Source organism: Toxoplasma gondii, chromosome XII, assembly GCF_000006565.2.
Source record: "Toxoplasma gondii ME49 chromosome XII, whole genome shotgun sequence".
NCBI classification, from domain to species: Eukaryota; Apicomplexa; class Conoidasida; order Eucoccidiorida; family Sarcocystidae; genus Toxoplasma; species Toxoplasma gondii.
Window position 1 is genome coordinate 5,711,548 of NC_031480.1, and position 22,892 is coordinate 5,734,439.

The window sequence follows — 22,892 nt, forward strand, 5'->3', positions numbered from 1 at the left end:
CCGTTCTTGCACGTTGGGTGGGCTACGTTCAACCTCGTGTACTTTGTCTCATCGACAAACCCAATAAAAGTGCTAATGCAGAAGAATGACGTTTCTTACTCGTTCCACGTGTATGGAAATAAATGGAAAGGCGAACTTGAGTTATGGCGACGGTCTCACCGAACAAGGTGCGGGACCAGCCAAAGGCTATGTGCGGCAGTAGCTCAAATTACTGTAAAGAGTGAATGATATCCTATACCAAAGCAAGATCATCTCACAAAGGTGTTCAGGGCTCGCAGGTATCAACAAACGTTTGTCTGACGCATACTGAGTTCTATGGAAGATGTGCAGCGATAGTGTTGACTGTCGTCATCGTGCAATTTGACCCGATTTTCTTGTATAAGGCTGCCCAGTTGGAATCACGAGTTACATCCTGTTCTTAGAAGTCGGGAGTTGGAGTGTGTTAGTCGTGCGACTCACGCTTTGTTTCGGATTGTGTCTTGTTGGTCTTACTTCAAGATTTTGAGGGCGTTACCATGAAATAAATGGGCGTGTAGCAGTACCGACAAACAGGGAGTTTACGCACATGCAAGGGGAATGAGGACATCTGCTATCTGTCATAACTCGACAAGACACCAGTCTACCATCACCAATGCTGGTTGGGAAGTTACAGTGGAAACTCGTGGTCGCCCCCCAAGGTGTTGAGGCCTCGAGATGTTGACAACGAGCAAAAAATTAGCTCTTCCTTTTCAGTCTCGGTCTCCAAGGGTTCCTCTTTCTGCATCAGGTCACTAGGTCATTGTCAGTTTTGAATCCTGGCCTACAGAGCGCCTCCTGTGGGTAGGGCTAACAGAAGAAGCTCTGTTTCCCCGATTTCACAGGAACCCCTCGGGCGGGAGCGGGCATGGCGCGAGCCACAAGGACGAGCGATCGACCATCCGTGTAGTTGTATTTCTTCGCATTCCGTTCCTGGCACTTGTAGTCCCCGTTGTGGGTGTGACTGCCGTCGAATTCCAAAAGAGGTAACACATGTTTCACCGGACATGTGCCTCCTGTGGGAAAGGGGATGCGAAAGTTGGCATCGTTCAGGCGGGCTACCGCGGCTCTATCCACGCGCTGAGGGTTGATCTGTATCTGCGTGGACCTCACTTTGTCTGCTTGGGTTCTTTTCAAGCTTTCGATGCGTCGCAGACTCTGCCGTAGACGCATCTGACGCCCCCGCACTTCTGCTTGCTCGCGCTGGGCTCTGTTTGCGGCCTCCCGCCGTTTGCGTTCCGCCATCTGCGCCCGCAAAACCACGGCAAGGGCGACCTCTTCGTCCCTCCCACCAACGCACCTAACTGCATGGACTGCTAAGCCAAAGCTTCTCTCGCGCTGCAGTTCCTCTGGTCTCTTCTCTGATCGAACAACCTGCTTTCCGGATGCGACCTGTGGAACTGCTGCTTGACGTTTTTGAGAGATTCCTCGTCTCTCCTGGCGGGCCTGTCCTTCGTGGTGCGGTGCCGCTCCCGATGGAGGCCGCCGGGACGGAAAAGAGCACGAGTCGGCACAAGAAAACAGAGCGTTTTCATCGTTCGATGGCGACTGCGCTTCCTGGTTTTCTACTGAAGCTACACACGAACTAGGTGACAATGTAGAGACATCTGTGCACTTGAAATGCTCTGGTATGTGCCCCGAATCTGTCGTGGGTTCCTGAGGAGGGGAGGAAATCGGTGGGCGACCTTTCGCAGTGTACAAAGGAGAAAACGACGCAGAAGCTACAGGTCTGTTTCTAGGGTCCAGGAATCCGGAAGCCATTGGCAAGACTACCGATCGAAGCCGGCGGCGTGCACTAAGCCACTGCAAACAACTCGACACGTGATCTTCACTAGGTATCCTGGATCCCTGTTCCTTTCTGTCTTCACCCCTGCCGGCGGACCGCCGCTCTGCGTGAACCTTTCCGTGTAACCCTAAAGCCAAAAAGTAAGAAGAAACACAGTGAAGACACACTGCATGAGATGCTGCGAACAAACGAAAAGCCGCGCTAAAGAGATGGACATCCGGATTCACAAACAGACGCAGGGGTGGAGTCTGAATCTGCAGGTGCGTGAAAAGACACCCGAGAAAAGCATAGATGCTCTTTTTCAAAGATAAACGATAGATAGACAAATGCGCATTGCCACAGACAGATTCACTCACCCACAAAATGCCCATTTCCTTTTTATTGGAGCAATGAACATGGAGGGAAATGCCACTGCTTCTTTCCTTTGAAAAAACGACAGCACGGAAAGCCACTCTCTTCCTGTGGCATTTTCTTCTGTCTGTTCCACTCGAATTTTTTTCATCCCTCGTCCTCCCTTCCCGTCCACAAAAACATCTGTCGTCTCGCCCTTTCTACCCCAAACCACTGTCCCACCTTATCACCACCCCTCACCCGCCTTCACACTGGCTGTCCCGACAAAAAAAGAACCTCCGTTTGAGGCGTGCGAGGTCGTGAGTTGCGAAAAGTTTCGCGAGTGGCTGTTCGAGTGTAACTCGTCTAGGCTGCCGGATAAGCCGCTCGCGAGTTTAGGGTAGACTGCACTCCCCATCACTTTCGTGTCGGAGGTATCCCCGTAAAATGCATGCACTGACGCCCCACCCGTCCCAGGGCTCCCTTCTCCTTCCCGCTGCTGTGTTCCATAGAAACTGAGAGTTCCACTCGTTTTTTGCCCCTTTGCGACACTCGCGCTTTCCGGCGCTTCCTTCACCCGCGCCTCCTGCTCTTGTCCAGAAACCACACCTAAGGGGGTTGGACTTCCTGTTGGTGTCACTCCAAACGCCCTCTGAAAGCACGCCTCCGCAGTATATGGAAGCGCCCCACCCGCTGCTGCGCTCCCCATATGCATGCGCTGCTCCTCCCGAATCCACTGCGGGTGGAAGAAGTCGTAGAAACTCCCCGACAACTCTTGGAGCGGAGTGACCGGGGAGTCGAACGCCGCAGTGGCCCAGCCCCGCAGACAAGCCCCAGGCGAAGTCTCCCCAGACAGAGACGCCCCCACGCACGGTCTTCCCTTCCCAGGCGCGAGGTCAGGAAACTGGATAAAGACCTCGTTCGGTCGCGCTCCGCCTCCCGAGTGCACCGTCAGCTCGGCCTGCTGATCGAGCTTGAAGAGGCGACTGAAAGAGAAAGACACAGGGAGAGAGAGACGCACATCAGCAGAAACAAGAATGTGAGCAAACGCAGAAGAAAAAAGAGAAAGGGGAAGAGAAAGGGCGGAGGAAATGGTGCTGCGTACGGCAGCGAACGGGAAAGTCTCAAAAAGGGGGTTACGCCATAGAACCGAGCAGACAGTCAAAGGCTGGGGAGAGACGTTACAGGGGATAAAGCATAAAAAGCAAAAAACGAGACAAATGCACTACACGATATACTGAAAAAGAGTATTACACAGGAGAAACTTTTGCTGGCATGCTCGCGCAGTCCAGTCGTTTCTGCTGATGAATCTTCGTCTCAAAGAGTCCAGTGTTGCTTACTTCCACTTCAAATCGTTGATCTGGTGCTCAATCTTCTCCATGAGCTTTGTGTACGTTACGCGGACCGGAACACAACCATTCCGCGCGCCACCTTCGTCCGAGAAAACGCGAATGGTCTCCTCGACAAGACCAGAGAGAGCAGAAACCACCGCCCACGTGAACACTCCTGGAAGAAACAGACACAATTCGTTTCGTAATAAGCCAACAATGAACGGATCCTCAGCGGGTTGAGCGGGAGAGGGGGGGAGGGGAAGGGGGGCAACAAAAGGACCTGCGTGTATGCTCTCGAGCCCACAGTTACCAGTTGGAAGCCTGAATAAATCAAAGATTCTACTTTATCGTCCTACTACCTCACGAGTAAAGGCGTTTACACTGATACATATATCTGTGTAGATGGTGATGCCTGCATATTTACGTGCATGCACATCCTCTCAAATTGACGACCGGCATTCCCACGTCGCAACAAGACTGAGAAGATTGACAATGACGGTGAGTAGACCAACGCAATAAGACGCCGGAAACGCAAAACGCACCAGATGGAGGCCTTACCGTGGACAACAGGCTTGGACTCAACTGTGCAGGACCCGTGACAGTTGCCTGGAAGCGACCGCGTATGGAAGCTGCGGATCCTGAACGAGTTGAAACTCGCCTCCAAGGCAACGCTTCCCCAGGCTGCGTAAGACAAAGGAAAAGAAACGAAGCAAACCGCTGACTCTGAAGGGACACACACTCTCGATAGAGTCAGTCTTTGTCAGAGAGGAAAGAGTACAAAAACCTACATCTCCCCCTTGCATGTGCACCGTTTTCTTCCACCGTATAACCCCATAGACGCCGAAGCACGCACAGTGGCTCAACCCTCCATTCGCATGTTCCCTTTCGGTTTGTAGTATTTAAGATGGCACCTTGAAGCGTATGTCTGCCGTTCGTTTCAGTCTCTGAACACCGAAAGTGTGTGCTGCATGTCTTACGTGCGGCAGCAATGCAGTACGCATTGAGCAGGCCGGGCTTCTCGTGTTCGTCGCCTTTGACACTGGCCGTTGACACGCAGCTCAGCGATTGGACTTCAACCGCCGGGAGGTACCGCGGCTGGACAACTTGTTTCTGCATATCTGCATGCAATCCAGGGAAACACACTCAAGACCACATCGACAAATGAGACTTTTCACAGACGGACGCAGGGTAGGGAAGCCTTGAAGGTTCGACTATTGCGTGCACTCGCGAGACGCTCTCTCAGGAACCTTCACCTTTTTCATATTTCCTGCATGCGCGGGAGAGACCTCCACTGTTCATCCAGATGTAAACCGAATTCGCTGAGTACAAGGACGACCCTCTGTATATACATATATATATATATATATATATATATATATATATATATATATATATATATGGGTTCCACTGCCGCTGGTCTATATCTTGCCTGTCTCTGCACGCATCTCTTTATGTTCCTCTATCAAAGTGTTTGAGAGAACGGTTTCCCGGCAACGGCCGCTTCACATATAGCCCTGACTCTGTCTGCATTAACTCCCGTAGTTCTCTCAAACTCTGAGTCACCAACGATTTCTATTTACATGCGGACCCGTGAAGTTACAGAGTGCATGCGATTACGATCTCGAAAAAAACGTACCGGGACTCGCCCAGACGTCAGAACGGTACTTGGCCAGACACATCTTGTCGGTGGGGTCCGAGAATGGCCACATCCCCCGTTGTTTCACTCCTGAAACACCAGGGTAGAAAAGACACCAACAAACGGTAGTCCAAAAAAAACCAAACTTCTTGAGCACTCACACGCAGAAGGGCAAGCTTCCTAACCAACATAAAAAGTATACATACATATATACATATATATATATATATATAGTTGACCTTGACCAATAGTAGGGAGACGAACTGGAGCTGATTGCGAACAAAAAAAATCAACGTGGAAAAACAAACAAACGAGACGCACAGACTGTGTCACTTGTGCCTATGTTTCCTTGGTTCGACGAACCTTTGATGAAAGTGAAACGCGACGAAGTCCCCGCCGGGTCGAGGACCGTTTGCCCCCCGCAGCAATCCAGGAAGATTGACAGCTGCGTTCTGTCGGGGATGTTGAAGAGAATCTGGAAAAAACGCAGAAGCGAACCAAACAGACTTGAAGACGAAGTGGAGAACACGGCATGCCCTCGCGCAGCTCCTAGTAGAAAGACATTGGACACGGGTGGCGGTTTCTTCTCACCTCTCGAATCTCTAGGGCACCGACAAGAGAGACGGGATCTCCGCTTTCAACGTCGCGGACGTTGAAATCGCACGGTACGAAGGCTTCCTCATAGCCTTCTCCTTCCCAGCCGGACATGTTGTCCATCTGCACGCTGTGGCCCGAGAAGTAGAAGATGAGGCTGCGGAAAACAAAGAAAGCCAAGTGAAAACATTTGTTGAGACACTGGAGAAGAAAACGTGTCGCCTTTTCGCTGGATGCAACTGCTAGACATATGCCTGTCTCGTTTGGCTGGAAATGTCACTCACTAGTCATCGGGCCGTGCGTCTTCCACGAGCCACCGAAGTCCCCTGCAAAAAAAGTGGAAACAGACACATGTCAATGTGCTCTTCACATGCTCTTTGTCACTCTTGATCTCACTGTCACTGTCCTCACTCGTTCTCTGCCGCTAAGCCTCTTGGTCTGATCGTCTTGGCCTTGTCTTCCTCACCTCAGAATGTTGTGTCGTGTCGGGAGTTCCGCGACCACGGGGTTGGGCTCCTCGGACTCGAGTCTGTCGACGTCGACGAGGGAGTGCACGACTGCCTTCGTCTCCTTGTCTCGGCCTTGAGAAGCGACAAAGTGTTTCGCGCCAAAGTCCGCGACCCCGCGCATCGCCTGGGACAGCGCCGACGCTGCACCCGACGTTTCCTCGCCACCTGCGGCGTGCATGCGGTCTTGCTTTGCAAGGAGAGTACCGTGTTTGGAGCCGTCTTTGCCCTGAATATAAGCGGCGGGCCCCAGGAAGGAGCCGTCCTGACCGCGGCCGCGGTAGCATGTCGACGGCGCCGTGTCGGTGAGGACGCAGATCTCTTTCGGGTCGATCCCGAGGAACTGCACGCATGCATGCGCGAACAAGTGCGCGTCGTTGCCTGCGCCGCGAATGTGGTACGGCTGACCCTTCTGGTGGCCGCAGCCCACGATAAGCGCTCGCCTGCGCGGACCGCGAGCCGCGTGAACAGACGCAGGACGCGCGGCCCGGGGGAGGATGAAGCTCGCCGTGCACGGCTGGCCAGGTGCAGCCGGAAACGCTGGCGGGAGGAAACTCGCATGCCTCACGTGAGGCGTCGCAAACGAAGGCAGGCGCGGGATCCGCGAAGAAGACTGCGGAATGCCTGAGGACACACACTGCGGCTCGGCGACAAACGCGCTCCCGTCCCGACTTGCTGGTGGACCCGAGAGGACCCGGGTGCTCCTGGCTGGCAGACCTTGTCTGTGTTCGGCGAGCGCTGCTTCGCCACGTTCCGCCACTGCAGCTCTCGCGTTTCCAGCTTGGTGCTTCTGCGCAAAGTGCATCAGCAACTCCCGTTCCTGCTTCATCAGATCCTGCAAGCGGTTCGCCTCGAATGCCTTCGCCGCCTCGAGCCGCTGCAGTGTCTGGTCGACGCTTTCCCGGGGGAGAGCCACGGATCGTCCTGCAGCAAGCGGCGGTGCCAACTCCGCTGCCCCGCTTCTGCCTAGGGAAAAGTCGCCTTGCAGCCCACCTGTTGTCTGAAGGGGAAGCGATGGGAAGACAGCTAGCGGCGGGCCAGGCTGGATAACGGTGCGGGAGGTCTGCTCGGCGCTGCTGGGCACCGGTCCAGGAGACGGGCAAGACCAAGAGGTAGCGGGGTGGCAGAGCGGCCGCGAAGACACCGCTTGCGGGCTCCTCAGGCTCACCGTTGACTGCGCGAACGCAGATGAGACCTCCTTGGCACCAGGCTGTGTGAAGCCTCCCTTCGCGTAGAGCGACGGAAGGGATTGGGAAGACGCGGGGACCGATCTCACAGATCCGAGTGCCGGGGGTACACCCGGATGTGACACAGGCCGCTGCTCCTGGAGGCCGTTTCCAGAGAAGCCGCTCCGAGACTCCGGCACCACGAAAAAAGGGGGCTTTGCGTAGCCGCCATGTGAGTACGATCCGGCGACTACCGAATGCGACAGATTTCTCTCAGATCTGTCAGCAGTCGGCAGTTGGACGACCCTCCCACCATTGGCGGTTTCTTCCGAGAAAGAAATTCGCGCAGTGTTGACGGGGTAGTAATACATTCTGGCAGACTGATGCGAATGCTCAGAAGTTCCGTTCTGCGCCTGCGACCCGTGGACGCCAGCAAGCGAAGGGGAACTTCCAGACACAGGCGCGCCAGGCCTGTCGAGCGACGATGTGAACGAGTACGGAGTGTAGCTCGTCATTGTCGAATGAGGAGCGAAAAGATCGAAAAGCGAAAGGAGCCAAAAGGCAAAAACGCGAGAAGAATCTCTGAAATATCAGAGCAGCTTACACGAAAAAGACTGTAAAAGGATTGAAACTGATGAGAGAGCTAGCTGAAGGAGGCCGAAAACAGCAAACTCTTCGACAAGACACACCTAGCCACCGAAAACAATTCGAGACACTAGACTCACACGAGCAGCGGCGGAGAGCTCGCAAAAGGAAGACAAGAAGAGTGAACAAGTCGATGCGAGGTTGTCGGCACACTGAATTGCTAGTTCTGAGCCTTGACGAGTTCGGAGACGCCAGTCTTGGGCGTTCGGTGCAAAGTGATGGCAAAAGACGAGGCTTCGGGAAGAGCGTGGGCACTTGACTCCTTCAAGAATAAAAACGGACAGGGATTTGTGCTTTGCAAGGGAAACGAAGATAAGCGAAAACACTCGTCTATGCAAGATGAGAAAGCCATTGTTGACAGCCAATAGTTGCAAAGCGAATTCCCTTCCCCCCCGGCGAGACACAGAATGCTGAGTAGACGCGGGAAACCCAGGGAAAAGCGGCAAGGACGCAGATGCGGACGGTGCTGAGAATAGTGGAGCCAGAGACAGAGGAATACTGAGTGCAATTGTTCCGGACAAAGAGTGTTTGAGGTATCTTCAAGACGTGGGGCAAAAATCATTGCCCGTTGACGAGTTGGACTAGAGTGACGAAAATTGCCGCTTGTGTCCGCTAGCTTGAGTTTCGGGGATGAAAAAAATCAGACGCATCACACAAACGCCTCCCAAACCGGTTCGTGCTTCTAGATATCTCGGGTAGAAGAAAAAAGTAAAAGTTTGCGAGAATACTTGAGTTTCGGAACGCTTCCCTCGGGCGCCGATCAACGACAAAGCCGTGACTCGCGCGAAGACGTGGAGGCTGGCTGGCGGTATCACATGACAAACGCGAGGGGGTAAAGAAAGCGGGGAACCTCGGTGAAGAAGACCCCTTTCCCTGGGAAGGTTGCTGACGCGGTGTGAGCGTTACAGAAGCTGGGACGAGAATGCAAGAAAAACAAACACAGGAACACTAGGCCCCCGTGTCTCACGACAGAACAAGACGTTTGTTTGTGACGAAGACAGACACACGCATCGACTTTACGAAAACGCTGCCGACGCCGGAAGTTCGAGGACGGGAAGCTGAAGAGGAACGAACGAAGCAAAAAAACATGCAAGAAACGATATTAAGGGGAAAAATATATGTAGTTGTGTGACCTTGCTCTTCTGGCGGGTAGGTTTGGCATAGGGATGGAAGGCAACAATCTGGTGGATCCGCCAGCCTCGTATAACAAGACAGGTGAGAAGGCGGGCAAGGCGTCGCAGCACAGGTCTCTCTTAAGGCAGAGGAACTGGTTTTTCTACTTGCAGATGACGAGGTCTTCCTCTTTGTACTCACTTTCGAGTGAGATGGTAAGAGTTATCCATTCCATACGTGGTTAGACAAAATCGATCTTCAAAGTTACTTTTTGCCGTGGTGGACATAGAAAGTTACATGACTTGACTAGCTGGATGCGAACGAGAGCACATCCAAAACTGTGTCAGCCGCATGTTCAGAGCCGCTCTCTCAGAAATATTCCCAAGTACCTAAAAAGAGCTACCACGTGGTTCCTTGAAGCAAATCCACTTCGGGACATGTTCACGGTTATGCAAAGAACTTCGCCGTGTTCGGGTCTTCGAAAGGTTGAATTGGTGCGGCGTAAAGATGGGTTGTGCACCGTCCACGGGATAGACAGTTTTTCCACTTAGAAAAATTGCATGGTGCCTTATCATTTCGAACCGTGCGCCTTCGCCGAAACTGCCACGCCACACTCAACGTCAACGTCACTACGGGTTCTGCAGTTTTAACCATCAGGTCTCGCGCCACGCGGAGTTGACGAGCGCTCTTCTGTGTGGCAGATCACTGAACGTATTATCGGCAACTGTGGCTCTCTCGAGTCTTCTAGCTTCATCAGTGACCCTACTCGATCATTCAGAGGAACTTCTCAACCAGAGATGTACACTGCGCAAAAGCTATTGCGGCGGAAAGAGTCTGCCACGCAGGAACGGTCTGTGCATCAAACGCCAATCTAAACCGCGCACCATAGCTTATAAGCCACAATTCAGAAGGCACATACTATCTGACAGCCAAGAAAAAGTCTGCTACTCAACGCTGAAGGCCAATCGCGTTGTGACATCCTCGTGAGAATCGCTGCCGATCGAAGGTGCCTTACGCATTTCTCTCGCCGAAGATGAAACGCGAAACCGTCACGGCAGATGGTCCAGTTCACACGATCTACGGAATGCACAATGCCAATGTGATGCGTGTCTTATATCAGGACAGGTAAGTGGAAGCAATTTGGATAAACGGGGTCATTCTCTTGGTGCTGCTGCGCTTGTTGACAGCCGGACTGTCAGGAGCATGCATTCTTCTTTTGAACATTTCAATTGGTCTTGCATACTTCACGCGACTATAATCACTCCTCTTTTTTCCTGTTTTCGGGCTTGTCTTCCCATGTTGGAGCTCGGGTCACTATTTGTCGCCTGTCGTCGACGGGCACTTTTCGGACAGTCGGTTTCACAAGGGAGCTGGCAAAAAAGGCCCCCCAAAAGCCAGCAGTGAGGAGAATGAAGATGGCGAAGAAATCGCGCCGACAGATCATAACCATAGCTGCGAAGCATGGGTTAAGCCAAGGACCACCTACAGAACACCGAAAAGGTGCACAGCACGAGCTGTGTATCTGTGATTCTTTAACACATCCGACGATCACGTGTAGTGATTGGGAATTGTGGTTTCTTATGCAGGAGAAACAGCAGCACTGCTCCCAGAGAATTTAACGTCCTAAATATGCCAATAACAGCATCCTAAATATATTCAGTTGTATGCAGGCGAACAAAGAGATCAAGCTGTCATACCGTCATCCCCAGCAATTTACAGATGCACACAACCTGTTAATTTCACCAGGCAGGTTCCTATTTACTTAACCAGCTTAGAAATGTAACTTACGTTACTGTCTTTTCTAATTGGGCTTCTTGCGTTGAGGGGAGCTGCGTGCATCACGTCTGCAACTTCGTCAACGGCGTTTCTGCTCTAGCGGGGTGTGCCACACAAATACCTTCTTGATAGTTAGACAGCGAAACAACCTAATTGGGCATTCAAATTATCTGAGAGTCTGTCAACTATGCGGAGCGGTTATACACCGTGGGAAGGTAAGCTGCCAGAAAGAACCCAAGGAATAAAGAGTACCTGTAACTCGGCAGAAGGGGCTGCCGACTAAATACGCCAGGGTTCCGACATTCAAGCAGATGAAGCCGAGGCCGGTAACCGTTATTTGTCCCTTTCGTGTGATTTTCCGCATTGAGATGTCTGCGGCTTGTGCCATGTAATTCAGGCAGCTGAAGCAGCACTCCCCCAAGAACACGTCGACGACCCTGCTGAACCATAGGAGCATTTCGAAACTGCCTCCTGGGGGAGAAACGCCAATGCGATGCACAATGTCAGCGAACCCTCCATCGGCCGCACTCTGCCCCGCGAATGTTGGCCCAAACATCTCTGATTGTAGAAGTAGCTCCTGATGTTTTGCGGGCAACAGCCAAGTGCTCGCAGCCCAAGCATATCCAACGATGATCCTGCTGAAGACCACGACCAAGTCAGCCATCGATGAGAGACAGACGCTCACTATTCTTGCTGCCTCCTTTTGTAAGTGTATTGGCAGCGGCGTTAGAAGCGACGTGAACAAGGAGGAAGACAACCCAGCGTGGCTACTGTCTGAAGACTCTATGAGTTTCTTAGTGGCTGGAGACTGAATATCGCTGTAAATTTGCATCGTTATCGGCGGGCCATAAGGTAGGTGACCGGGTAAGAGTACTTGCATGACAACCCCCACCAGTGACGCCGCACCTAATGTAGCAATGAAGATTTTGACCATGTCACCTACAGGGAGGAAACATGAGAAGGGGGCAGCTGACGCAGCAGACAAATGAAAGCTAAGTGGTCTTGTACGGTTCTCCGGCGAAGACCACGACGTACTACAACATCGGTTGAAAATACTGGGTTCCAGGGGAGTGGAGACATGCGACTGGGGCCTACACGGGACGTTTTTGAGCCCAAGAGCGGTGACACATTCGCGTCAGCACATGTAATTTAGGAACCAAGCAGCTTCCCTAATCGTAGGGTGGTCTGGAGACTGCTCACCAGTGTTTCGCCTGCTGTTGTAGAGTACTGTGGATGATGCCGCCTCTGCTCCACGAGAACCCCTCTCTTCCTCGCTCAACAGCTGACCTCTGTGCTTGGCCAGACTCATCTCTGCCCACGAACTGATGAGCGCTGAATACGGATCTACAACAGCTCCCTGTGAGAAAAGGAGTCCCCATATATTCAGTGCACTCCAGAAGGCACCTGCTCCGACAATAGAGGGCGCCCAGAACGCAAACGGCGGCACCTTGGCGAGGCAACAACCTATCCACCCTGGCACAACCGCCAAATACAGGTAGAATACGAAGCTTTCTAGAGCCGTGTGAAACATCGAAATGCTCTTTCCGCCTTGTACTTTCTCCTGTTGATCTGCATAGAAGTGACGCTTCTCTCTATTTGGGAAGATCGCGGAAGTCACCTCACTGACAGAGTTCCGGCCGGAAGCTGCCTCCAAATTCTGCTGCTTTTCCCCCCAAAGTCCATCTCCACTATCCGCCGTTGCATCTGGAAAACGATTCCTGACAATTTCCGACCCGCTTTCCGCAACAGGGAGCGGCGCTCCTTCGGCAGCCGCTTGAACGTCTCCCTCCATATCGCGGAGGTCGCCGCTATTTTACAATGCGGTGAAAATAGACTCGATAGTTGAGTGCTCCAGGAAGGCTTTAAAAACGACCTGCTGGCGTCAGGGCTTCAAGCAGTTTAATTTTTTGGACTTGTGGCCAATAAAAAAAAAGCACCATCTCTAGATGAATGCGCCTGTGATTTGACGTAACATCTTCTAACAGCCACCGAGAGTTCATCAGACGGCGAAACCCAACACATACAGAAGGGCTGTAGTTTCTCTCGAGTGTGTCTGGTAGACATAGCGGATATACACCGGTCTTCGCCTTTTCAGATTACCAAAACGCCGTTTTTGAACCTCAAACAGGAAAGCCGGAATTCCCTCTTGTCTGCGTCTGTGTGCTCGTCTCAATTTCCGATCTTAACCCTATCGAGCTCTAGCTGCTTCTTTTTTTTTTGCTGAATGCGGTGTGCAAGAAACGAGCGTAGCCAGGTGCGAGGTGCATTGCTGCCAGTGCGGCGAAGACCACACTGAGGGAAAAGAAAAATACGCTCTTCTGGGCATACAGATTTGGCGCGGCAGAGATGCATATGAGAACAACACTGTTAGCAACGCGCAGCCTCTGTTAGGCTCCGTGAACAGCTGCGCAGAGCTTGGCGTCTCTTCCAAGCCGCCGTTACTCTCGGTTAACTGAAATCTGCTATAGTTGTGTTCCTTCGTGAAAGAGGTATTCTGACGAGTTTAGTCCTTTCCTATGCAATGTAGTCGTGCTGCCTACCAATCAACCTATGGCTCCAGGAGGATACGACAGTTCACTTCATGTGTACAACCTGCACTGTGGTGCTTGTTTCTTCCGCACTCCGACAAGATCGCGACTTCGCACTGCTCACACCCTCGTTACCGGCAAAAAACGAGACACTGAGAAAATCCAAGGGGGCGCAACCGCGGCCCTCACACGCAAACGTCAAGGGCACGCAGCAGCGCTGGAGAAAAATATCTGCCGCCGTGCGTCAACAGCGTCACCGCTTGAACTTGAGAATGCCATTCTGTACAACGGACTTTTCTCATCTGACGGGCTGGTGTGTAATCCGCTCACTTCCTTAGATGGCCGTGGACACTGGAGAACACAGCACCCGTCAAAGTTCAGCCAAGCCATGGTATCAAGCTTCACACACTGCTTACTCTGAAGCACATCGTTTCACATACCAACAAAAGTGACGGCAATGTGTAAGAGCATGCGTACACATCGGTTATATGTGTGTATTCTCTGTGAGCACCCGCTCGTCGCAAAATACCACTCCGTGCAGATACACGTGAATACGCCTAGCAACATCATGTATTCTTGCCTACGGACATTGGAGAGCGGTTTCCGCAATAGTGCAGCGCCCGCCACGTACCGAGCAACATACAACACACAACACTATGACGGCAATGAGGACCGGAAGCGAAACCAACAATGCGAAGCAGCATGAGCGACTTGTCACAGCAATAAAAGTTCTCACATACAGTTCTGAAGGAGCAGAGCTGTAGAGCCCGTGGTGTCACACCACCAGACCGCGGCGGCCCCAGACTTCGTCGCCACTTTTTTTCTTGGCTCGCAGTTAGTGCATGCTTCAACTGTCACAGAATCTACATTCTGTGCCCTGTCAAATTTGCGATGCCGCTTTTTTCTCAGAGATCCTCTGCTGAACTGTGGACGTCGCCCTGTCCCTTCGCCGAATGGCGTACAAGAAGCAACTTGGGTATCCTCTGGCGGCACCAAGTATTTGCCGACCTAACTTTTGGGATTGTTGGATTGGCTTAACGTGTTACCCAATCTTCGCTGCTTGCCATGTAAATGCTTCTTGTTGGTGTTGGTGTCCGATCCAGCTACGAACCGGGCGGCGCAAAATGAACTGCAGCTGACACCGCGTCCAAATGTTCACTTGTGCATGCAGGTAAGTATGTGGCACGAGCTTAGCTACTCTGCCTTCCGCTTCTCTGTGCTTTGTTCCGGCCACACAGAGACGTTTCTTCTCGCTGGAGCTACAGGCTTCTTTTCGGGGACGCATGCAAACGGCTTCACAACAAGCGTGGCTAGGTACGCAGCGAGCAGGTCCGCCGCCACCAGAAGAAAAAATCCAATCACATCAAGACGATACGCTGTCACAAGGGCTGCATAGCCTGCGTTCAACATCGGGCCACCTGAGCAAACGCACAGTGCAAAACACCAAGAAAAAACTGTATGCGCCGCTCTCTTGATTGACGTCGTGTATTCCGGAGCGTCGAGACACCACGGGCCTCAACACGGATGTACTTACAAGACTTGCACCGATACAGAAGTTTTCCTCGTTCTGCCGTGAACTCCATATCTGAAGATGCAGGTATACAGACATGTATTCATACGCGTAGCCACGTGCTACGCTGTTGCTTCTTCGAGGACCTCTTTTTATTCTGCGTAGACCAAACATATCTCTGTATTGGCTGATACGAAGGGGGTAGGCTGACACTTACCAACAGGAGTACAGAAGGGAATTCCAAAATAGTAGAAGAAGCATGAGGCATTGAGGGAGGCGTAGCTCATGGCCCGGATTTGAAATCTTCTGCCGGGAGCTGCGGTGGTAACGGAAGCTTGAACCGCGGCGGTCATGTAGGCGAGAAAGCCGAAGAAGAGTTCGAGAAGGAACATGTCGACCATGCCGCTGACCCAGAGCACAGCCAGCTCTTCTTCCTTGACGCCCGCAGCGGAGCCTGTGAGCGCATGCACTATTTTAGAGAAGAAATTGTCCACCGGTTGGCTGGTCCCGAGCAAGCTGCGGAAGCTGTCTTCACCCGCCTCAGAGAACTCGCCGAAGAACTCTCTGAACCAGTCGCTCTTGAGCAGTTGCTCCTGAAACTCCTGGTGGCCGCCCCCCGGCTTGAGTACCATCGCAATGCCGGCCGTACATACACCCAAACTGACGCGGCGCAGCAGCGAAAAAAGGCGACTGGCGAGCACCAGGCCGCTCCGGAGCAATTCTGTGGCTTGCAGCTGCAAGGCGGAAGGCAGCAGCGGAAGCAGAGAGGCTAGAAGCGAAGACGAGGGAAGGAAGAACGGCGGAGAGACCTTCCCTGGAATCGGAGCCGGCATGTCCGCGTACACCTGGTGAGGGAGCGGCTCGAGCAGGGACAGGAAAGTCGACTTTGAGAAAAAGAAACGAAGTACGAGGCCAACGACTGTCGCCCCCAACAGAGAAGCCGATGTGACTTTCCAGAAAGCACCTGCAGAGGTTGCACACACGGAGAGACAGAGAACAAACATCCAAACGCGGGTCTCTGTCTTTCGCTTTCCTGCGACTCTCTGAGGCGCCAGGCATCGTCCAGGACATCCCACTCACCCTACTGTTGTTCCGTTATGTCTCTCACGTTGGTTGTGTCTCCTACGCGTCTGCATCTCTCCGACTCTTGACGTTTCAGTCTCTCAGATTTCCTAAGATTTCGCCTTCGTTTCTCATTCCTTTCTTCCTAAACCCGTCTCTCCCATCCGTCTCTCTTCTTCCTTTTCTTTACTGCTGCACCTCTTTGCTTTCTCACCCACTCTTCACACCTTCCTACGAGATCGCTGTCGTTCTTCACCCATGTCCTCCTCTGCCCCTTTGCCGCATGCGAAAGACCGTCTTGATTTCCGTTTTTCCTTCCTCGCTGTTTCCTATCCTTCGTCTGCACCCCTACAGGCTGAGACTTGCGCGAGAGCCTCGTCGGGACCACTGGATTCAGCGTCTTTGGCGTCAGATTCTCGGCAGGCCGGTGAAGAGTGTCGGGCGCCGCCAGTCACTAGAGCAGCTTGTTTCTCGGTTTCGCGTTGCTTTCTGTCCTCCACAGCCCAGGCCGCTGCCTCCCGGACGCAGACCAGGAAGCTCGCGGGGTCCGTCACGTTGCCGCGAGCGCAGAGAGCAGACCACCAGGCGAGACAGAGCCAGAGGGCAAGAGCGGCGGTGGTGTTGCCCGCCCAGACGTCGAAGGGGGGAAGGCGACGCATGCATGCGTTCAAAAAACCTGGCAGGAAGGACACGTACACCGCGAAAGCTACGGACTCGAGGAAGCTCTTGAGGGCCGAGGGGCCTTGCCGCCGCAGCTCATCCAGCTGCAGCTTCCGCAGCGCCTGGTGTTCGCGCTCCGTCATCACAGGGTACCGACTCTGGACTCCCGCCGTCTTTTCTGCAGTTTCAAGAGACCCTTCGAAGCGACGGAACTCGCTTTTCCTCGAACTCTTCGATCCATTTGTACATCCGCGATGGAAGTCAGAGTCCGAGAGACCAGGGGGACGACCCCCCCCTGCAGAAAAGGCGCGCACCTGCGCCTTGTGCTTCGCCATCGAGCGCAGAGAGAGAGAGAGAGGAGAGGTAAAAACCAGGCGAGAGAAGACGATCAGACGCCGCGAGAAGAGAGAGGTGAGAAAAGAAGATACAGACCGTGCGAGACGGTAAACAGGAGCACAGAAGGACTGAATGAGGGGCAAGAAGAAAGAGGAGATGAGGAAAGAAGAAAAGATACGAAACGAGACGAGAGAAGAGAAGAGAGAAGCCGGAGGAGATGGAAAAAAACGTGCAGACCGGAAGATAGAGGTGAGAGAAGAAAGGAAGAGAATGACACGCAAACGGAAAAGAGAGAAGAGGATGCTAATTGAACAAATGAAGAGGAACGGCCGAAGAAAAAGAAGAAGCGCGAGATGACCGCACACAACGGGAAACGCGCCCGCGGCCTACAACGGAAATGTGCTGTCCATAGACAAGACCCGCCGCAACAAGATGGCTTGCGCGACAAGCCATTGAAACAGAAAAGCGAGCATCTAAGACAACAGAGAAAAGCGAGAAGGATAAGAAGAAACACCGACAAGACGCAAGAGACAGCCACTGGAAAAGAGGCCTCCCACTGAGGTGTAGACGGCCTCGTGTGGCTCACAAAGACCCGCCTCTCAGGGTCAGCGAGAAATGGAGGAACTCGCGTTTTTCACTTCGTTTCTCACGGAAGTTCTTCCCCGCTCATCCCTCCCTTTCCTTTGTCCCAGTTATTTGCAATGTGTGTGTTCAGGAAGAGACGGAAAAAAGAAAACTCGATCTTTCCATCGAGTGTCTACGCACCCGCCCTCACCGCGTAGTCCAGCGCCAGTTTGAGCCTCAGTCGCGAGCCGCATGCACGAAAAAAGCACGCGTCCTTCTTTTCTCCTTTTCTCTGCTTTTTCTTCCAGCGATAAAATCCGTGTACGGGACCCAAGCGGCTTCCATTTTCTGCCTTCTTCAATTCCTCGTTGTGCCCTCCAGTCTTCCTCTCTCCCTCTCCCAAACGCCCCTGCTGCCATTTCCCCCTCCGTCGGTGGCAACATCTGCTGCTCGTCTGTCGGCCGCGTTCTCGGGCGTTTCTCCCTCTCTCCACTCTGCATCTGCGTCACGAAACCCTTCTAACTCTCTAAACGCTTTCCCTCCTTTTTCTTTCTCTTTCTCTGCGTTTCTTCCCCTCTCTTCCTCCTCTCTTAGGTTCTCCCTTTCGCTCATCGATACACGTTGCCCACGTACCGTAGCGAGAGTTGCACGACAAAGAACGTCCAGCATTCTCTTTCTTGTTCTTCTTGTTCTCCCTCTTTCTCTGCACCTTTTTCGTCTCTGTCTTCTTCCTCGCCGCTCTGTCTCTTCTTCTCGTTTTCCTTCGCTTCTTGCCTTCCTTTTTCCGTGCGTCCATCTGGAGCCCTGTGAAAATCCGTCGCCTTTCTGGCGCTTCGTTGTTTCTCTCTTTTTGCTGGATTTCGAAGGGAGGACACAGACCCGTTCCCCTTTCACGACACTGAGTCGATTCTATCGTCCCTCCTCTCAGCTGCTAGACAGCTTCCTCTCGCTGCTTCCTCTTCCTTCTGTCCTCTTCTTCATCATCTTCTCTTTTCTCACCTCAAAGGCCCCGCTCTGCTTGCGCTGTCTCTTCTATAGTCAGTACCTGCTGTTTTATGGACTTCTGTATGCTCTCTCTCCTCTCTGTTTTGCCTTCTGCATGCGCAAAGTTTCAAAGCTCGAATTCTCGCGGCATAGCCATCAGCAAACAACACACTGCCCGAACGGCGAAGAAAGGAACTGTGAAGCAATCTGAGGATTTTTTCTGTCTCTATCAGCCTGCTGTCGAAATTGGGACAGACGCCTGTGCCTGTTCACTTTCTCCTGCTGCGCCTCCTGTGGAAATCCTGTCCTTGTCCAAGGGAGGAAACAGGAACCTTTGGAGTCTCCTGCCTCCCTTTCGTTCCGGAGTTTTCTCAGAATAACAAAGGCTCTGCAAGATGGTGGTAAGCACCAGCATCACCGGCGTGGGTCCAAGCAACGGTGTCTGTACACAACACCCGCGTCTTTACATCCTGATGTCTATAAACTGCAAGATGCTAGACACATAGACTCATGTGCTATATACTTATATATATATATATATACCTATATGTACGCATATTGCTGTTTGCAGTGTGCACGTTATGCGCACCGTCTGTGTTTTTCAAAGGCCATATACTTTATTCTTCGAAGCTCACCGCCTAGATGTAAGAAACGAACTGTTGTTGCTCGCGGGGTGCCTCTTGTTCTTCTCAGCTGGTGTGTTTGACATTTTTTCTGTATGTGGTGTTCTGCGTTCTGGCGTTTCACTCACTCCGTGGATGGGCCAGATCTCACCTTTTTCTTGCCATGTACGTACAGCTGCCTCTTACGCTCCTCCGCGCGGCGCAGAACCGGCCGATGGTGAGTCGAGTTCTCTTTGTCGACTCTGGAACCTTTTTGAAGCAGTCTAAAAGGCGAAGATGAATGCAGGCAAAAAGGAGACTCTATGTGTAGACAGGAACAAAGGAAGCTGAGAAGTGGAGGAAAACGAATCAGGCAGAGATGCCCCAGACCTCATCGCTGCCGACGCGTCTAGTCTTAGGTCGTTGCCGAGGCTGAGCTAGCGACAGGCCTTTCATGCATTGCATGGATAGAAACCTTGTTTACATCACACAAGAGGTTTCGTTGCTATCTGGATGTAGGTTTTGCCCTCTGCATGCATGCACATATACCTCTATATATGTGTGGATATGCGCGATTCACATGCAACCGTCTACATGCGCGTATCTATGCAAGTATACGAATCCATGTATCTTCCGACATGCACAACTTTGTTCGTTTGTGTGCAGATGGTGGAACTGAAGAGTGGGGAGACTTACAGCGGTCTGCTGGCGAGTTGCGATGGCTTCATGAATCTCCACCTCAAGGACTCTGTCTGCACGTCGAAGGTGCGTTTCTTGTGTTTTCCCCAGACTTTTTCTCCACCTTGCTCACCACACCGAAATGGTCTTTCTCAGGATTTTCATCGAGGCCCTGCGATGTGTGAAATCCTGAAGAGGGCACATGCAGATAGTGTCTGTGGTTCCTCTCTTGGCTGAAGTCTTCCGCTCTCGACTGAGATCCGAGAACGAGGGAGAAGTCTCGAGCCACACGCAGGCTTCACGATGAACTCCGGGGTAACAGGTCACACAATGCGTACGGGTACTTATGGGCAATGTATATGGGGTCATTGCACTTTAGGATGCATACTCCAGTTATGCTCACTGCCCTTCTTTATCCAATCGCCAGGCTGTATGAACACCTCCGTGTCAAAATGCGTGAGGTGGATTCGGAATGTGTGGAGACAGTTCGGTCCCCAGCGACCCGGGAGCTTCGTGGAAATAAATACGAGAGAACTAAACCGTTCGTGCGAGCGAGGTCCACCTAAGGTGGATGAAGGTGAAGGCCGAACGAGAGCAGCGTGATGAGGCCACAGATAAACAGCGCAGAACGTTCAAGGATGCTTTTCGCCTGTGAACTTCTGGATCGTACCTGGATGACATGTCTAACGCACTTTGCAGTGTTAAAAGACATTCCATACCAAACCTGTAACTTGTTAGTACTTGCGAACTTGCTTGGTGATCTGGGGTGCCGATTCGAGCCTTCAATCCCCGAGTGTTAGTCCGCAGCTTTCTTCTGGACTTCTCTCGAACACTTCGTTGTCGCTTCTGCTGCAGGACGGAGAACGCTTTTGGAAGCTGAGCGAGTGCTACATTCGAGGCAACATGGTCAAGTACATTCGACTGCAAGATGAAGTTCTTGAAACTGCAAAAGACGACAAAAAGGACGGTAGGCATGTCTCCAGAGAGAACGTGGCGTCTAACGTGGACGCGGGAAACTGTTTTGTGCTTGTCAGGGAAAAAACGCGAAAATTTTTATCGGCACTTCACCACCTCGTAGCAGATACTCCCTAGAAACAGCTTATCAAGAATTCTGTCTCACGGATAAAACGGCTTCCGACTCTCCCGTGTAGGTCGGTACAAAGTGGTTGCCATATTCTCCGTAAACAGCCGGCATTAAGGATGTCAAAATCACAGCTAAACCCTGTCTTGTGATTCCCACATTATAAGCAGATACAGTCTCTGCACAAGTGATATGCGGTCCAGAACTGGAGGAATGACCCAAGTCGCAGCTATAATCTTTCTGTCAACTTTTGCAAAAGAGCCTTGCAAAGTTTTAGACAGGACTCGTAAGGGTTTGAAACTTTTCGGTTTTTCTCGGTGTCAGTGGTGTTGCCGCATTCGCGGTTTCGAGGAGTGTAGCCTCGTGCCGGGGAGAGTCGCATCTTTCGTTCGCCGACTGCACGAGATGGAGAGCGGTCTCAGGAATAGTGTGGTCTCTTCATTCAGAAAAAAGTGCTTTCGTGTTTTGGAAACTCGGATCGTGCGGTCGTTCTGCGGTGTACATGCAGCGCGCGACAAGCCGAGAGTCAGAGGACGAGGCGGACGTGGCGGCGGCGCCCGCGGGTTCGGCGGTAGAGGTGAGGTTTGATAGAAAGTTAGAGAAACTGAAGTTCAAAAGTGTCAGAGCTTGCGAGAAGGCGTAGCTCAGTGACTTTTTCCAGGAAGACACGCAGTAGAATACAGGCCACGTGTATCGCGTAAACATCTCCACACAAAGAATTGATCTCATTGCCTTCCTTTCATGGCATCTCTTAAGAATAGGTGTCTCTGTATATAGACGGATATGTGCGTGTTTAATCTCCCTATCTCTCCTGCTTAGGTACGTTGATGTGTATCTGTGCCTACGTCTCAAGAGATGAGCGCCGCTTCGACCCATGTCCTCGTTTTTACAGATCGTAGAAGAAGTGCCGCCTGTTGCGTTGTCTTGTATATACAGTACCTACTCCGTAACATGCGTGTTTTTATGTGCGTTCTCTCTCCTTAGGACGAGGCGGTGCGGATCGCGGTCGCGGAGGCCGGTAGCTTCTTTGTCCCGAGTTCTGTGGAACCGAAGATCCAGACTGCTGCGAGCGAGTCGCGATGTTTTGCTGCACTAATCTCGCTTGTCTGTCTCTTCGAAATCACTTAAGAGTCGTTCAAGGGGGAAAGTCGAGCGCCAGGCGCAATTCTGGTGGCCTCGAAGCCGTCGTTTGGTACCATATCCTGCTTACATTTCGGATATAGAGGTACATGTGTAGACTTGCACCGCTGATTTGGGGGGCTAGAACCGAAACTAGACTGTGGCAAACGTGGCTATATCCACGGATACGTAGTCAGCCTGGCTTGTGTCGACGGAACCTGAGAGCCGCAGTTGAACTGATTTCTGTTTCTAGATTCACTAGGAGTTAGATCTCCATTTATCCCGAGACTCGTTTCGAAGTCACTTCCATTCTTCTCTCGGCTCAACAGGGAATGTGTTCCACTGTCCTACACTGGAAGATGCTGGGCAACGCGTTTCTCCCGAAACAGCACTTTGATAACTCTGGTCTGCTGGCCTCACATGGCTGCCACAAGCCATCGCGAGACTTCACTTAACAGCTCCGTTTTCATTCGCTGTGCCTTCCTAATAATGGAAGAGGGACTTGCTTACCAAGTCGCCTTGCAGCTGGTTCCTGTCCACAGACGTAGAGTTGCGCAAACGCATTTTCCTGCCTTGCCGGAGAGATTCCGCAGTCATTTTGCTGTAGGTGCACCAAAGCCCCACTGTCAAATTTCTGTCGTCGCAGGTTTGTTCGCGCCGCCGGAAAGCGAAATGCTGGGTTTCAATATCCCACGACATCAACGTTCTTCCATACCGGTTATGTTCTGGGCAGAATACATGAATTTCTGGTATCGACGTATGGGTGTAGGACTTACCTCATATACAGAGGATGAGTTCAGTTGTAAACTGCCAAAAAACAATCCAGCGTAGTTGCTACCACAACGGCTCTTTTGGACTTCAGACCAGCGT

The 22,892-nt window shown here is 52.2% G+C and overlaps 4 protein-coding genes across 4 annotated transcripts; 1 reads left to right on the forward strand and 3 right to left on the reverse strand.

The window, feature by feature from the left end:
* Window positions 1-120: 120 nt before the first annotated feature.
* Window positions 121-9,024, reverse strand: TGME49_278975 (ICE family protease (caspase) p20 domain-containing protein). Its single transcript, XM_018781830.1, has 10 exons — window positions 6,159-9,024; window positions 5,977-6,018; window positions 5,690-5,849; window positions 5,462-5,573; window positions 5,099-5,188; window positions 4,440-4,580; window positions 4,021-4,143; window positions 3,472-3,637; window positions 2,741-3,117; window positions 121-1,928 (listed from the first exon to the last, which is right to left on the reverse strand). Exons 1-10 carry the CDS (start codon window positions 7,877-7,879, stop codon window positions 826-828), a joined length of 4,035 nt encoding a protein of 1,344 aa, XP_018635105.1. The 5' UTR covers window positions 7,880-9,024; the 3' UTR covers window positions 121-825.
* A 904-nt stretch (window positions 9,025-9,928) lies between these two features.
* TGME49_278965 (hypothetical protein) lies at window positions 9,929-12,690 on the reverse strand (the record flags this gene model as incomplete). Its single annotated transcript, XM_018781829.1, has 3 exons — window positions 9,929-10,604; window positions 11,151-11,837; window positions 12,099-12,690. The coding sequence occupies 3 exons, from the start codon at window positions 12,688-12,690 to the stop codon at window positions 10,381-10,383; spliced, it is 1,503 nt and encodes a 500-aa protein (XP_018635106.1). The 3' UTR covers window positions 9,929-10,380.
* A 975-nt stretch (window positions 12,691-13,665) lies between these two features.
* Window positions 13,666-17,636, reverse strand: TGME49_278960 (hypothetical protein). The gene is made up of 3 exons (XM_002370558.2): window positions 16,351-17,636; window positions 15,154-15,900; window positions 13,666-14,844 (listed from the first exon to the last, which is right to left on the reverse strand). The coding sequence occupies exons 1-3, from the start codon at window positions 16,991-16,993 to the stop codon at window positions 14,621-14,623; spliced, it is 1,614 nt and encodes a 537-aa protein (XP_002370599.1). The 5' UTR covers window positions 16,994-17,636; the 3' UTR covers window positions 13,666-14,620.
* Window positions 17,637-18,627: 991 nt separating this feature from the next.
* On the forward strand, window positions 18,628-21,925 carry TGME49_278950 (LSM domain-containing protein; the record flags this gene model as incomplete). The annotated part of the gene is made up of 6 exons (XM_018781828.1): window positions 18,628-18,943; window positions 19,341-19,382; window positions 19,811-19,909; window positions 20,678-20,789; window positions 21,412-21,480; window positions 21,888-21,925. Exons 1-6 carry the CDS (start codon window positions 18,938-18,940, stop codon window positions 21,923-21,925), a joined length of 366 nt encoding a protein of 121 aa, XP_018635107.1. The 5' UTR covers window positions 18,628-18,937.
* Window positions 21,926-22,892: the final 967 nt, after the last annotated feature.